The following is a 16,905-nucleotide window of genomic DNA, read 5'->3' on the forward strand; positions in this document are numbered from 1 at the left end:
GAAAAAGTGACATAGCTATGACCTAATAGGTCATATCAAAGCTGAGACATTCCAGATGACATCAAAAACTCCAGAACTCCATAATCCAGAACTCCATAATCCAGAACTCACCAAATTCTGTTTCTGACGAGCTCGACAGTTCTGCTTCCACCGCAGTCTCATCCCCTGCTCCGTCCTCCCCTTCCTCCTCCTCCTCTTCCTCCTGCTCCAACAATACCTCTTCTTGGTCTTCCCTCTCCTCCTCCCTCTCTCCCTCCTCCTGCCCCTCTACCTCCTCTTCTGTCTCTGTCTCAGAGCTGGGGCTGGAGGGCGAGGTTCTATCCCCCCCCTGGGTCAGAGAGTAGTTGTGTTCCAACACTGAACCCCCCGTAAGAATCCCAGACGTCTCAGTCACCGCGGCAACGACTTCCGCCGCTGCCAACACAGCTGCGGCAACCTCCTCCTCCTCTGCCACCTGGTACACCTCCACCGTAGGAACCCTCATCCCCCCATCCTGTCCTCCTTTTTCTGTCACCCTTTCCATCGCCATGGTAACATCAAGTCCCACCTGCTCTCTGACCACCCTGCCTCTCTGGGCGTGGCCTAGACAGGGGTCGGGGGTCATTGTGATGCCGTTTCCGTGGAGATGCGTTACCATCATCGTGGTTACATGTGATGTCTGTTGCTGAGCTATGGCCTGTGCCTTCCTCTTCGTCCTCTCCTCCTCCTCTTCCTCCCGGGTCCCGCTCCAACGGCCCATCAGCACGGCGTCCTCGGTGCTCGCCAGCTCCCCCCCGAGGCCCAGCTTGGTGTAGCGCGTGATGTCATCCAGCGCCGACACGTCCCAACGCTCCACGTGCAGCTCCTCGCCGAAGCCCCCGTCGTCCACCAGGTCGCTTAGCAACTCGAAGGGTCGTTTCCGCGGCGTCGCTGGAGAGCCCAGCATCAGGAGCACGCTCTGAGGTAAGGAGGTAAGGAGGTAGGGAGAGAGGGAGGGAGGCAAGGAGAGGGAGGGAGGGAGGGAGGGAGGGAGGGAGGGAGGGAGGGAGGGAGGGAGGGAGGGAGGGAGGGAGGGAGGGAGGGAGGGAGGGAGGGAGGGAGGGAGGGAGGGAGGGAGGGAGCATTGTTCATTGTTGACATGGCTAGAATGTGTCGTTACTTTACATTGATCTATGTTACAGAAATAGAGTCTTGTTCATTACAACTCTGTGGTGACGTCACCATAATAAACAACAGGTATGTCTGTTAACACTGTTATTACTATGTTCTGTCAGTGTAATAGACAGTGTAATAACATGCAGTCCAGGCAGTGTGGTAGTAGAGCAGAATACAAGGAGAAGACTGACACATTATAAACACATGTTCATGTGTCAGACACCTGGACCTTAGAAGCAATTACAAGCAGTTAGTGATTTAGTTACCTGGTCATATTCGGTCCTGCCCCCTAGAGGGGAGACAGCCAGGGGGTAGGGGCTGAGGAGACAGCCACGGCTCCCATACGCCTCGCCAAACGCAGGCTCCATCCCATTCATGCCCGGCTATAGGACACACACACAGACACACATTACTCTGCTGAGCTACCATTTTCACGAGCATCATTACAAACAGAATAGAACGTCCGTCTAAATATATTGTCTGTAATCAGAATCACAATCTCTGTTGTACATGTATTATTACCGGACAAGATATTTAGACAGTCAATTAATATCAATATTCAAGTTGGAAAGAAATGTCATCACCTTCACTCAAATAAAACAGCTAAAAAACGACTCTTAGTACGACACAGAATGTACAGAGATCAGTGGTGTACCTGAGGCATGCCCAAGGTGGTGGGTGGTGTTAGGAGGTGGTCAGGATGCCGTTGGAGCGTTCAGCAGGAACACAACACACTGCTCACTGACTGACGTTGAGGATCAGGATGGAGGAGGAAGTCTCCTGGGTCGGGCCAGATATGGACCATCTGTGACCTCACGGGGTCAGGGGTGAGAGGTCAAGGCTTTAGGGTCGACAGACACACTTCACATCACATGACGCGGTGCTCGCTGCTTACTGTTGGGACCGCTAAAGGGGGAGAAGAGACAGGGAGAGAAAGGCATCATGGGGTCAATAGTCTAAACAAGATATGTGAGAGAAGTCATCTAAGGACATAAGCAATGCTCTTGGGGCCAGTTTCCCAGATATACAGTGCATTTGGAAAGTATTCAGACCCCTTGACTTTTTCCACATTTTGTTACGTTATAGCCTAATTCTAAAATTGATTAAATAGTTTTTTTCTCTCTTCAATCTACACACAATACCCCATAACGACAAAGCAAAATAGGTTTTTAGAAAATGTTGCACATTTTGCACCTTTGGCAGCGATTACAGCCTTGAGTCTTCTTGGGTATGACACTACAAGCTTGGCACAACTGTATTTGGGGAGTTTCTCCCATTCTTCTCTGCAGATCCTCTCTAGCTCTGTCAGGTTAGAAGAGGAGCATTGCTGCACAGCTATTTTCAGGTCTCTCCAGAGATGTTAGATCGGGTTCAAGTCCTTGCTCCGGCTGGGCCCTTCAAGGACACTCCGGAGTAGTCTTGGCTGTGTGCTTAGGTTCGTTGTCTTGTTGGATGGTGAACCTTTGCCCCAGTCTGAGGTCCTGGGTTCTCCGGAGCAGGTTTTCATCAAGAATCTCTCTGTACTGTGCTCCGTTCATCTTTCCCTCAATCCTGACATGTCTCCCAGTCCCGGTCGCTGAAAAACATCCCCACAGCATGATATTGCCACCACCATGCTTCAGCGTAGGGATGGTGCCGGGTTTCCTTCAGACGTGATACTTGGCATTCAGGCCAAAGAGTTCAATCTTAGATTAATCAGACCAGAGAATCTTGTTTCTCATGGTCTGAGTCCTTCAGGTGCCTTTTGGCAAACTCCAAGCAGGCTGTCATGTTGCTTTTACTGAGGAGTGGCTTCTGTCTGGCCACTCTACCATAAAGGCCTGATTGATGGTTGACCTTCTGGAAGGTTCTTGCATCTCCACAGAGGAACTCTGTCAGAGTGACCATCGGGTTCTTGGTCACCTCCCTGACCAAGGCCCTTCTCCCCCGGTTGCTCAGTTTGGCCGGGCGACCAGCTCTAGGAGGAGTCTTGGTGGTTCCAAACTTTTTCCATTTAAGAATAATGGAGGCCACTGTGTACTTGGGGACCTTCAATGCTGCAGAAATGCTTTGGTACCCTTCCCCAGATCTGCTCCTAGACACATTCTTGTCTCTGAGCTCTATGGACAATTCCTTCGACCTCATGGCTTAGTTTTTCCTCTGACATGCACTGTCAACTATGGGACCTTATATAGACAGGTGTGTGCCTTTACAAATCATGTCCAAGCAATTGAATTTACCACAGGTGGACTCCAATCAAGTTGTAGAAACATCTCAATTATGATAAATGGAAACAGGATGCAGCTGAGCTCAATTTCAAGTATGATAGCAAAGGGTCTGAATACTTATTTAAATAAGGTTTCTGTTTTTTTTATACATTTTAAAAATTATAAAAACCTGTTTTTCGCTTTGTCATTATGGGGTATTGTGTGTAGATTGAAGAGGAATTTGTTATATTTAATCCATTTTAGAATCTTGCAGACACCAGATTGGATTTGACACATATTACATTGATTTACTTCACTTTGACAAATTGGGTTTTCAGATCAGAAGAAGGAGCGGAGACAGGGTGAAGACTATTGTGACCCACCCATAGAGCTTATGTCCGTGACTCCTTTCAAAGCTCACACAGCACTCCACATATAAATAGATACGATGCAAAGAAAAGAGCACAGCCATATATACACTACCAGTCAAAAGTTGGGACACACCTACTCATTTATAGGTTTTTCTTTATTTTTTTTCTTTATTTAAAAAAAAAAAAAATTCCACATTGTAGAATAATAGTGAATACGTCAACACTATATATACAGAAGATAGCACTATTTAGTAAAATACCAAGCCCATATCATGGCAAGAACAGGTCAAATAAGCAAAGAGAAACTACAGTCCATCATTACTTCAAGACACGAAGGTCAATCAATCATTTCTCTTTGCTTATGGACTTTACCAAATAGGGCCATCTTCTGTATACCCCCCTACCTTGTCATAACAACTGACTGGCTCAAACGCATTAAGAAGAAAATACATTTTTACAAATTAACAAGGCACACCTGTTAATTGAAATGCATTCCAGGTAACTACCTCATGAAGCTGGTTGAGAGAATGCAAAGAGTGTGCAAAGCTGTCATCAAAGCAAAGGGTGGCTACTTGAAGAATCTCAAATATAACATATTTTGATTTGTTAAACACTTTTTTGGTTACTACATGATCCCATGTGTGTTATTTCATAGTTTTGATATTGTCACTATTATTCTACAATGTAGAAAATTGTAAAAAAATTAAGAAAAACCCTAGAATGAGTAGGTGTGTCCAAACTTCTGACTGGTATATACATGTTAATATATGGCCCTGGTATAGAGGAGAGGGAGGCATTTGAGATATTTTATGACTATTGAGATCCGCCCCTAGAGTGTGGCTATGTGATTATAGGTGACCCATAAAGTTTTATACAGCATTCCCGATGTAGATAAGATTCGTAGGGATCCACCCATAAGGCTGTCCCACAGTGCTCCACTAAGAACAGACAACATGGAATGTATAAAACAAAATAATGGAATGTATAGAATGGAATGTATAGAATGGAATGTATGAACATACACACCAGGGTTTCCGTTAGCCCATAATAGCTGGCTTTGGACAATATAAAACTGAAAACCCGATAAATTTAAATTGCCACCGACCAATTTTTGGGGAGGAAAAATAAATCCTATTGCAAAATAAAGTTTTTTTTGCCAATTCATTAATGGAAATACCAGTTGATGGAAGTACATTTGACAGGTCATACTTATCGGTCTATAGGTTCATTTGCATAATTTAGTGGAATTAAATTGCCGCTTTTTATTACACGAAACAGCAAACAGGTACAGAACCTAGTTGGAGCAGAAAATCTGTCCGACAGCAGGAGAGCTGCTGGTCCTCCAACAGCTTGTTGCTGCTGCTGCTCCTCCAACAGCTGGTTGCTGCTGCTGCTCCTCCAACAGCTGGTTGCTGCTGCTGCTCCTCCAACAGCTGGTTGTTGCTGCTGCTCCTCAAACAGCTGGTTGTTGCTGCTGCTCCTCAAACAGCTGGTTGTTGCTGCTGCTCCTCAAACAGCTGGTTGTTGCTGCTGCTCCTCAAACAGCTGGTTGTTGCTGCTGCTCCTCAAACAGCTGGTTGTTGCTGCTGCTCCTCAAACAGCTGGTTGTTGCTGCTGCTCCTCAAACAGCTGGTTGTTGCTGCTGCTCCTCAAACAGCTGGTTGTTGCTGCTGCTCCTCAAACAGCTGGTTGTTGCTGCTGCTCCTCAAACAGCTGGTTGTTGCTGCTGCTCCTCAAACAGCTGGTTGTTGCTGCTGCTCCTCAAACAGCTGGTTGTTGCTGCTGCTCCTCAAACAGCTGGTTGTTGCTGCTGCTCCTCAAACAGCTGGTTGTTGCTGCTGCTCCTCAAACAGCGTGTTGTTGCTGCTGCTCCTCAAACAGCGTGTTGTTGCTGCTGCTCCTCAAACAGCGTGTTGTTGCTGCTGCTCCTCAAACAGCGTGTTGTTGCTGCTGCTCCTCAAACAGCGTGTTGTTGCTGCTGCTCCTCAAACAGCGTGTTGTTGCTGCTGCTCCTCAAACAGCGTGTTGTTGCTGCTGCTCCTCAAACAGCTTGTTGCTGCTCCTCAAACAGCTGGTTGTTGCTGCTGCTCCTCAAACAGCTGGTTGCTGCTGCTGCTCCTCAAACAGCTTGTTGCTGCTGCTCCTCAAACAGCTGGTTGTTGCTGCTGCTCCTCAAACAGCTGGTTGTTGCTGCTGCTCCTCAAACAGCTGGTTGTTGCTGCTGCTCCTCAAACAGCTTGTTGTTGCTGCTGCTCCTCAAACAGCGTGTTGCTGCTGCTCCTCAAACAGCTTGTTGTTGCTGCTGCTGCTCAAACAGCTTGTTGTTGCTGCTGCTCCTCAAACAGCTGGTTGTTGCTGCTGCTCCTCAAACAGCGTGTTGCTGCTGCTCCTCAAACAGCTTGTTGCTGCTGCTGCTCCTCAAACAGCTGGTTGTTGCTGCTGCTCCTCAAACAGCTGGTTGTTGCTGCTGCTCCTCAAACAGCTGGTTGTTGCTGCTGCTCCTCAAACAGCGTGTTGCTGCTGCTCCTCAAACAGCTTGTTGTTGCTGCTGCTCCTCAAACAGCTGGTTGTTGCTGCTGCTCCTCAAACAGCTTGTTGTTGCTGCTGCTCCTCAAACAGCTTGTTGCACCGTGGGTAGACACCCGGATCAGGTTACAATGCAGATGGGCCCGGTGCATTTCTCAAATGTCCGGTCAATTAAAAATGCTGCCGGTCAAAAGCCCGGCATCACATTTTACTAATGGAAACACACACACACACACACGATAATCCGAGGTGTTAAGAGAAATAGCAGCGGTAAGAACAGATCAAGGATCAGTCCACCCTGACCTCAACACAGGTCACCACTGACCTTAGAACTGTTCTTAAGGAACAACAACATCATGCTACGCTTCTGAGCTGACCTAAGGCACATAGGAATGAGGAAACAAAGTGTGTCTGCGTGTGTGTGTGTGTAGAAACTAAGACATGCTATAGCTGTGGAAGATTCTGATGTGTTGACATCATATACGTTATGTAGCCATTAGCCAATCCAGAGTCACCAAACTCGTTTCACCTCCCCGTGACCCCTGTACTATTGACACGATGTGTCACTCTACCTATGCTGCTGTGTTTCATGTGGTGTCTCCATTTAGCATCCCAAATACACCCTATTCCCTATTTAGTGCCCTATTGCTATGGAGCGATTTCAGTGCCAAAAGAAACTGTATTTGAATTCAACACATCTGAATTTGCATTTAGATATTGTAGTTGAATTCAATATTATTTCATTTGCTCAAATTGAATCCTTGAATTAATACATTTAACTCGTATTTAATGATTTGAAACTGGAATTAATGAATATTGCATTCAATTAAAAATTATATTTCTATGCATTTGAATATTCAATATATATATTGAAATATTGAAATATATATATATATATATTCAGTTTCAATATGGTAGATATTGCATTGGTTGTCTGTGTATCAAGTCTACGAACTATAAATTCAGTGTTACCCATTCAACTTAGACACATTCAGATTCCGTTTTCAAATTCAGTTCAGAGACAACATCCGGATACTTTGCCAGCCAGGAAAGGTAGAGGAGAACAGATAGAATCAAACGCTCTCTGTGGTAAACAGAAGGTAGCGGTACGGACAGAGGGGTTTCTGGCTGTTTTCTGAAGCCAATGTGGCATGTTGAACACATGTTCTTCTTATGAATTTCACTCTAGAGTTTGAATGGTTTGGGCTATAATCTATTATGACCCCATTCCCGAAAGCTAAGACTCCCTGGAACATGGACGCGTCTTCTGTTCCCTTCTGTGGTGATCACAGGCCGCGCAGGATACGTTAGCAGGGCGTGTGGGCCCCATAAAAATATAATTGAATAGCCTTGTCATGGTTCTTCTAAGGATAGCTTTTCCACTTCCTATTCTTGTGACTGACTGGGCGCGAACCGGATCTACTGCATGTCACAAGACTGTGTTATCCCACTTAGCTAAAGCCCATAGGGATGTGTTCAATTCGTGAATTCAAAAATATTCTATTCAAATGCAATTAACTGATAGAAATTCTAAATGATGGAATTCAAATGAAACTTCTGTTGGCACTGAAATCTCTCCATATATGGACCCTGGTCAAAAGTAATGCACTATATAGGGAATAGGGTGCCGTTGCTATAGTAGCCTGGATATTAAAACAATGCATGTATTTTGTCTAGCTGCCTACTAGGCTTCATGGGGTAACTACCTGCTTGTACTGTAGCCTACTAATGTTATACAGTACCATAGAATAGTGGATCTCAAAAGATCTCCTCAGGGACCCCCAAGCACCTTCCAAGTATTTCATCTATTTCAGAGCTAGCATACCTGATTCAACTGATCAACTAATCATCATACCCTCGACTAGGTGAATCAGGTGAGCTAGTTCAAGGCTACAACAGAAGAGTGAAACGTCTGAGGTTCCCCGGGGAGAGGTTTGAGAACCACTGCCCTATATATATATATATATATATATATAAAAAGTGCAGTGTGGTTCCTGCCTAATACTAATCCTAATCCGAAATGTAAACTGCTCTGGATATGAGCTCACACTAAATTACTCAAATGTCCAATTGAATGCCTACGCTGCAATGCATACCTGCCTACAGCCTACCATAGTAGTCTGAATATAAAAACAACAATCTATCAATCATTTGTTGAGTGTTGATATAACTTAGACCGAGTCCAAAGGCCACTGGTGCCAGCCAACCAGGTCATAAGCACAGCCTTACTGAGACATTCCAGCCTGGACACTGGGACTATGTCCTAAATAGCACCCTAATACCTATACATTCGAACCAGGGCCCATAGGGAATAGGGTGCCATTTGGGATGCACTTGGAGGCTCCCATAGGGACAGCTCTAGGATCAGTTCAGCATCTAACTAGATACCCAAACCATGTAGACGTTTCCCCTCAGGGACACACCTAGGGTCAGTTTAAATTTCCCCTAAATGCCGATCTTGGGTCAGTTTTGCACCCCCCTCTAGCTGATCTTAGATCGATACCCAGGGGAAAACTTCACCCCAGAGCTCTAACGAGGGTCGATGACAGAGGGGAAACTTAAAACTGACCTTAGATCAGTGTCAATGGGACAATTTATCGAATTCCTGAAACAACGTTCCGGGTAGACATAGCCCCTTAGGGACAGATATAGGATCAGTTTACCTTCCCCAAGACCCTAACCTTCAACATGAAGAGGAGGGAACTAATAACTGACAATAGATCAGTCTCTAGAGAGGCTACTTAAACCTATATCTGTTAAACAATAGCAGTACATGAAAGGACCAGAAGGACTCTAATGACCCAGTCAAATGTGACCCGTTTCAGGAAAGCTAGCCGCATGTCACATGACACTATTTCACAGGAGAGGCATTTGAAGGTCTTCTAAAAAAGTATTATTTTTAAACATATTGATCCAAAATGCGTTTTTTGGCAGAAATTCCTTCTGGAACATGTGAACTTTCATGTGCCTTAATAACAAACGTGTATTCCATTGGAAAATACGAGTAAAATTGTTAAATGATGAGCCTAAGATAAAACGTTACCTATCGAGAACTACAAAAGTTTTGCTAATTTTCTCAACCAAATTGATGCACTGAATTTAGCAGGCGGTATCGACAGATCAGTTTGGTCAGTGTGAACCGAGTGACTTGACACAATGCTGGCCAAACCAGATGTAGCTACAAACAAACCGGTGTTAAAAGGTTCCAGTCTGCCGTGAAGCGTTCATCCATGTACATGGTTAAGAGTCTAGCGTCATTTTCAGATATTATACGTTTCTAATTTAGTCAGAAAGTCATTTCCATTGCAAGTTAAAGCGTAATATTAGCTACCTAGCAAACGTCAGCTAGCTGGCTCGCTAGCTAATGTTACGTGTATGATCTGTGTAGTAATATTACCAGAATCAGAAATCCATTTTCATTGCTAGTTATAGCCTAATGTTAGCTAGCTAGCTAACATTGAACCTAGTTGGTTAGCTTTAACTACATGCAGATTCATACTACTCATACTATGACAATCAGTTTGTATTGGTGGTAGTAGTATGAGTTGGGATTATACTGGTTCATTGTTTAGGTAGCTAGCTTCACGTCTAAACAAAAGTTAGCCAGGTGTATTTGGGGGTGATTATCTATTGTATTTCATGGACATGTGTACATGTCTAGACAATAGTGACTCATCCACGTAGCTAGATGTGGCTGGGGGGTGGTTATTGCATTTCTTTCACATGACTCATCAATTTAGACAAGTGTGTCTGGGTAATAATTATAAAATATATTTTATCTTTTTTTTGTTTTTGATATTGCTACTATGCAAGTAACCATTTCACTGTACCGTTTACACTTTCTGTATCCTGTGCAACTTAGATTTGATTTGATACAGAGTGTGTTTACCAGAAGGTGATGCAAAGAACAATATGATCTGCACTAAAGTCTGATTAGGATATAGGACTAGATAAAGTGTATTATTACCTGGAGTTTTTCCTTATTGTAGGCTACTACTTTTACCACTTTTAGTCTTGAAATCTGTGGTTGTTTACTACACTACTCACTCTGTTTAGCACATGGCCTCACATGTGAATAGTTAAAGAGATGGGTGGGGCTAAGTCTTAACTTATTATGGATGGGGGCAGTATTGAGTAGCTTGGATGAATAAGGTGCCCAGAGGAAACTGCCTGCTACTCAGGTCCAGAAGCTAAGATATGCATATTATTAGTAGATTTGGATAGAAAACACTCTGAAGTTTCTAAAACTGTTTGAATGATGTCTGTGAGTATAACAGAACTTATATGGCAGGCAAAAACCTGAGAAAAAATCCAACCATGAAGTGGGAAATCTGAGGTTTGTAGGTTATCCAAGATACAGTGTAAATTTGGTCCGATTGCACTTCCTAAGGCTTCCACTGGATGTCAACAGTCTTTAGAACATTGTTTCAGGCTTCTACTGTGAAGGGGGAGCGAATAAGAGCTGTTTGACTAAGAGGTCTGGCAGAATGCCATGAGCTAAATCATGCGCGCAGCCGTGAGAGCGAGCTGCGTTCCTTTTCGTTTCTAAAGACAAAGGAATTGTCCGGTTGAAACATTATTGAAGATTTATGTTAAAAACATCCTAAAGATTGATTCTATACATTGTTTGACATGTTTCTACAAACTGTAATATAACTGTTTTGACTTTTTGTCTGGACTAAGTGCCTGCGCCTCGTGAATTTGGATTTGTGAACTAAATGCGTGAACAAAAATGAGGTATTTGGACATAAATGATGGACTTCATCGAACAAAACAAACATTTATTGTGGAACTGGAATTCCTGGGAGTGCATTCCAATGAAGATCAAAGGTAAGTGAATATTTATAATGCTATTTCTGACTTCTGTTGACTCCACAACATGGAGGATATCTGTATGGCTTGTTTTGGTGCCGGAGCGCATGGTGTGCTTTTACCGTAAATATATATATATTTTTAAAATCTGACACAGCAGTTGCATTAAGGAGAAGTATATCTTTAATTCCATGTATAACACTTGTATTTTCATCAAATTTATGATGAGTATTTCTGTAAATTGATGTGGCTGTCTGCAAAATCACCGGATGTTTTGGAAGCAAAACATTACTGAACATAACGTGCCAATGTAAACAGAGATTTCTGGATATAAATATGAACTTTAGAGAACAAAACATACATGTATTGTGTAACATGAAGTCCTATGAGTGTCATCTGATGAAGATCCAAGGTTAGTGATTAATTTGATCTCTATTTCTGCTTTTTGTGACTCCTCTCTTTGGCTGGAAAAATGGCTGTGTTTTTCTGTGACTAGGTGCTGACCTAAAATAATCGCATGGTATGCTTTCGTCGTAAAGCCTTTTTGAAATCGGACACTGTGGTGGGATTAACAACAAGTTTATCTTTAAAATGGTGTTATAATACTTGTATGTTTGAGGAATTTTAATTATGAGATTTCTGTTGTTTGAATTTGGCGACCCTGAACTGTCACTGGTTGTTGTCAAATCGATCCCATGATCGGGATTTCAGCCAAAATACGTTTTAAGAGGATTTGAACAATGCTGAATGGGTGTAGACAAAGAAAACCTGTCCAGTAGGTGTACCAAAACATTCAAGAGCCATTTTCTCAAAAATGGGTCTAGAAGGTTTATCAACTTCCATTGTTCCTCAACTGCAGTGTATGATACACCATTTTCTAACTCTGAGATTCTACTTGTATCCAATGTAAAAAATTATAATTTAAAAACACATTTCAAATTTTGCTACATAAGACCGAATACAGGTAGTAGGTCACAAATGAGGACAAAACCAGGGCCTGTATTCATAAAGCATCTCAGAGTTGGAGTGCTGATTTAGGATCAGTTTAGGCTTTGAGACCATATTGAGTAAGATACCCCAGTAGGCTACTACAAATAAATCACACTGTATAGAGATCAGGAAAGGTTATTATCAAGGTTCCCATCTCCTTGAAGCTATTAGAAGGTCATGGGCCCTATTGGCCCTAGTCAAAAGATGTGCACTACATAGGGAATAGGATTCCATGTGGGACGCAAATCCAATAGGACAAGACCAGTAGGCTATATGCTACAAAATAACACCACAGCTTAGGGCAGTGGTTTTCAAACCAATCTTTTGGAACCCCAGACGTTTCACAATGTTGTTGTAGCCCTGAACTAGCTTACATAATTCCCCTAATTAAGGACTTGATTATTAGTTGATAAGTTATTATCAAGGTTCCCAGACATCCCCTTGAAGTTATCAATAGGTTATGTATTAGGCCTAATATATACTCTATATACCTGTATATGAGACAATTATCCAACGTAAACAACATATCATATTGTGTGCATGGCTCCAGACCGGATTCCGGTCTCCGTTCAGGAAATACTCAATCTGTGTGGTTGGTGAATGGTGGACTAGTCTACACCCGACCTTGGCCGACCCTGAACAGAATATAGGCTACACCATATCACTAGAGCAACAACATATACGACCTTGGTGTGATTTTACACATATTTAATGTCTCGGAGGCCTGGAGAATAATATAGGTCAAAAGGCAGTGTGACGTATTGAAACAAGCCACATAGGCCTATAGCGTATAGGCTACAATCATTTGACCATACACATAGCCTATGCACTTCAGACAAAAGCTCTATAAAGCCTACCATTAGTAGTCCTACTAATAACGCAATACTGTTTACATGCCACTCTTAGGTTGCATAACACGTTATATAGACTAAACAAAAAGTGTGAATAATAAGTAGGTTAGACATTTACATATTTAATAAAAGTGTCAAAAAAGTGCACCTGCTAGTCGGGACAGAGAGAGAGACGAGCAGTCCAGACAGCTCGTGATGTCAGCGTGGAACCGATCGACTCGCGGGCACCGAGTAGCCTACACAGCCACGAGAGAAGACCGGAGGCCAGCCCGATCAGTGAGACTGTCTGGGAAGCCAATTTGCCAAATTGGGTCCGACGCACGCACTGTCTATTCGTCTGGGGAAATACTTTAATTTATAATGTTCTTTTCCCATCTTAACGAATATTACTGGAAGACTTTTGATGAAACGGTGGTTTATTTCAGGACTAACTGGTGCCCAGCTTTCGTCCCCTCTCTTTCTCTTCCCTTGTTTATTTACTCCTGAATGAAAGATAAACAAACTAACCTATTTCGTTCTCATCCGCGCTTGTTTGCGTACCCATCCGATGATCCCTTAATTAAGCTGTTTCCTCATCACCTCACCCTAACGATAAACCCCATCATAATAACCCACAACATGTGAACTTGGGGCAGCGTCTTGGTCTCACAGTGGTCTGGTCTGACTGCACCACTGGATGATCACTGCACAACAACAAAGATAAAGAACCGTCTAGAGAGAGAGGAGGGTGCTATGGCAGACAGCAGGGTCCCGCATGGCATGAGACCGAGCGAGGGAGAACACACGACCCTCAAAACCCGATGGCTGCGCTCAAGCAAGGCATCTCACATCGCCAACAATGTTTTAATTTGTTTAAAATTGTAATAACATCTCTAAAATACCGGGCCAATATGATAAAACTCGATTTGACAGACAATGATAATCCCAAAATTCTCGCGCACCGCACACCACCCCCAAAAAATAAATTTGGGGCGCAGCTGGCACCATGCAACGCCGGATGTCCATTATTAATTTTTAATACCGTACGAAACGCCAGATTTAGAAAGCGTGTGGAGTGGCTTCGCACGCCACAATGGAGCTTACATTACAGTCTACATTCTTTACAGTCATGACCTAAAAAAAAACGAATAGGTTGCGAGTAAAATATTTCGATATAAAAGAAGTTACCTCGTTTCCCCTTTTGTCATTTCTTACACCTGACTGTGTAGGCTACAGTTGCCTAACCGACGCGAATATGACCGACAGTGACAGTAGCCTAACCGACTCGAATGTGTACAGTAACAGCCTGTGACAATAGCCTACGGCCAAAGTTGAAAGGGTTTTCAGGAGATCGAAAAGCATGCACCGCTCTCAATATGCAGTTGAACCCTCCTCCCTAAATATACTTTGTATCGGTTCTACTAAAAATCATTTAACAAAATAATAGCGCAAATACTTATCCGAAATACGAGGTAAATCCAAGAGGGGATAACTACCAACTTCAGTAAATTACAAAGCTTAAGTGACTAGCTACATAGCTATACCTTATTAGGTTTCGTCCGTGTCCCCTTGAAAGAATCCTCTTCAGACAAGGTTACTAACCCACACCAGTGTAAAATGTCTGCCTTAACCACTCCAAAGATTATTACGCAGATACAAGTGTGATAACACCGCGAAAGTCATAATACCCAAAACACATCATTTATCCTGACATAAAGGAAGTTAGTTTTAAACAGCTGGTGTCGAGCTAGTCCATAGTTGATCAAACGGGGACATCAAGGCTGTACAGGATAATGTCTGATCCAAAACAGAGCAGATTTTGAAATGAGACCAGACACAATTAATACATTTTGAATTATTGCCTCCATAATGCATAGATAAACCTAATTCTATTTTATAGAAGCTCGTAAATAACTTACACATCTCCACGGAGCGGTCTAACCCCCTTACGCATCACATGGTGTCGCCCGTATGACTCACAATTAAAAAAGAGCGAACTGGTAGCCTAGTCTACTTTCAATTTTTCGGCGGAATGATAATACTTTAGTTTCTCATCCGCTTTTTGGAGGGGAGGGGAGGCGTGAACATTGTTCCGATGATGTTATATGTTTTGTTATTGTGCTTACATGTTAATGGTAGGATGGAATATGCACTCGGTTAAATTTGACACGGCCTCCCCTTAAAAGCGAAAGGACCAACACACGCGCGCTCGGCTCCCAGAGCAACGGAGGAAAACTTCTGATGCAAAATGGAAACTGTGTCAACGGGTAAACACAGGCTCTCGGTGCACGAGGGCATACGAGTTCATGGCAGCGCTCAATTCTAGTGGTCGAGTTCGTTTTGCAAGTCCCGGTGCCCCGGTTTGCAGGATTTTGCATATTTTAGACCACTCTCTTGGTCCTTAGGTGACGTCTTCATTCAACCGGGGCTACGGACCATGCAAAACGAACTCGCCTAGTGAAAACGGATATGGCTGGCGTAACGTCAGAGCTGGGGCGGGTTCATGTGAACCATCTTTAGGACACGGTGAAGAATGAGGGCCTGAACCCGGTGAACCGCACGACTACGTACTGTACCGAGGGCTCTAGCCTGCTTCCTGCTGCGCCGCTCTATAGGCAGATAATTACATTAAATCCGAGAATATAGGTCAGATTCCTATTAAAATGTAATGTAAAAAGTGTCTAGCCTAGCTAGCCTACTCTGCTACATGCAGACCAGTATCACAATGATAAGCAGCCCAGGCCTACAGACAGTAATCATATGTTCCTTTTCTATTTAAATCTGAATGTCACACAAAAGTAGGTAGCCACTTGCCTGTGTGTGTGCAGAACGTCAAGTTACATTACCATGAATAATACAACAGTTTAGTGTGTGTGTGTGTGAGAGAGAGGGAGAGTACGTTATCTTTCATTAATTATAGAACAGTTTAGTGTGGTGTGAGTGACGGAGAGAGACAGACACAGCGAGTGTGCGTTTGTTTGTGAGAGAGGGTGTGTACTTGTGTGTACTGTGAGAAACACAGCGAGAGAGAGAGTGTGTGCACGTTCATGCGCGCCTGTGTGTGCTATACGTACAGTATGTCCTCTCCCAGTCGGCAGTAGATATAGGCCACAGCATATGACACATTCCATATGCAATGGAGAGAACAACGCAGCTGACAGAGAATGATCACAGACATTTTGGCAAAGTGGGTGGGGTTATATCCTGCCTGTTTGGCCCTGTCCGAGGGTATCATTGGATGGGGCCACAGTGTCTCCTGACCCCTCCTGTCTCAGCCTCCAGTATTTATGCTGCAGTAGTTTATGTGTCGGGGGGCTGGGGTCAGTGTCTCCTGACCCCTCCTGTCTCAGCCTCCAGTATTTATGCTGCAGTAGTTTATGTGTCGGGGGGCTGGGGTCAGTATCTCCTGACCCCTCCTGTCTCAGCCTCCAGTATTAATGCTGCAGTAGTTTATGTGTCGGGGGACTGGGGTCAGTGTCTCCTGACCCCTCCTGTCTCAGCCTCCAGTATTTATGCTGCAGTAGTTTATGTGTCGGGGGGCTGGGGTCAGTGTCTCCTGACCCCTCCTGTCTCAGCCTCCAGTATTAATGCTGCAGTAGTTTATGTGTCGGGGGACTGGGGTCAGTGTCTCCTGACCCCTCCTGTCTCAGCCTCCAGTATTTATTATGCAGTAGTTTATGTGTCGGGGGACTGGGGTCAGTGTCTCCTGACCCCTCCTGTCTCAGCCTCCAGTATTTATTATGCAGTAGTTTATGTGTCGGGGGACTGGGGTCAGTGTCTCCTGACCCCTCCTGTCTCAGCCTCCAGTATTTATTATGCAGTAGTTTATGTGTCGGGGGACTGGGGTCAGTCTGTTATATCTGGAGTATTTCTCCTGTTTTATCTGGTGTCCTGTGTGAATGTAAGTCTGCTCTCTCTAATTCTCTCTTTCGGAGGACCTGAGCCATAGGACCATGCCTCAGGACTACCTGGCATGATGACTCCTTGCTGTCCCCAGTCCACCTGGCCGTGCTGCTGCTCCAGTTTCAACTGTTCTGCCTGCGGCTATGGAACCCT

The 16,905-nt window shown here is 44.0% G+C and overlaps 1 protein-coding gene across 5 annotated transcripts in view; it reads right to left on the reverse strand.

The window, feature by feature from the left end:
* LOC116352738 (CREB3 regulatory factor-like) overlaps positions 1-14,892 on the reverse strand; it is a 34,677-nt gene extending 19,785 nt beyond the window's left edge. Inside the window, exons 1-4 of one of the 5 annotated variants that reach the window (XM_031811312.1) lie at positions 14,769-14,892; positions 1,790-2,040; positions 1,401-1,517; positions 112-937 (exon numbers count right to left, since the gene is read on the reverse strand). In XM_031811312.1, coding sequence (XP_031667172.1) covers positions 112-937; positions 1,401-1,517; positions 1,790-1,798 — 952 coding nt within the window. In that variant the 5' untranslated portion in view covers positions 1,799-2,040; positions 14,769-14,892. Of the gene's footprint in view, positions 1-111; positions 938-1,400; positions 1,518-1,789; positions 2,041-13,018; positions 13,332-13,377; positions 13,750-14,037; positions 14,319-14,393; positions 14,594-14,768 lie in introns of those variants that run through there. The other 4 variants (XM_031811311.1, XM_031811315.1, XM_031811313.1 and 1 more) reach the window with 4 other exon arrangements.
* Positions 14,893-16,905: the final 2,013 nt, after the last annotated feature.

Source organism: Oncorhynchus kisutch, unplaced genomic scaffold, assembly GCF_002021735.2.
Source record: "Oncorhynchus kisutch isolate 150728-3 unplaced genomic scaffold, Okis_V2 Okis01b-Okis20b_hom, whole genome shotgun sequence".
Taxonomy (NCBI): domain Eukaryota; kingdom Metazoa; phylum Chordata; class Actinopteri; order Salmoniformes; family Salmonidae; genus Oncorhynchus; species Oncorhynchus kisutch.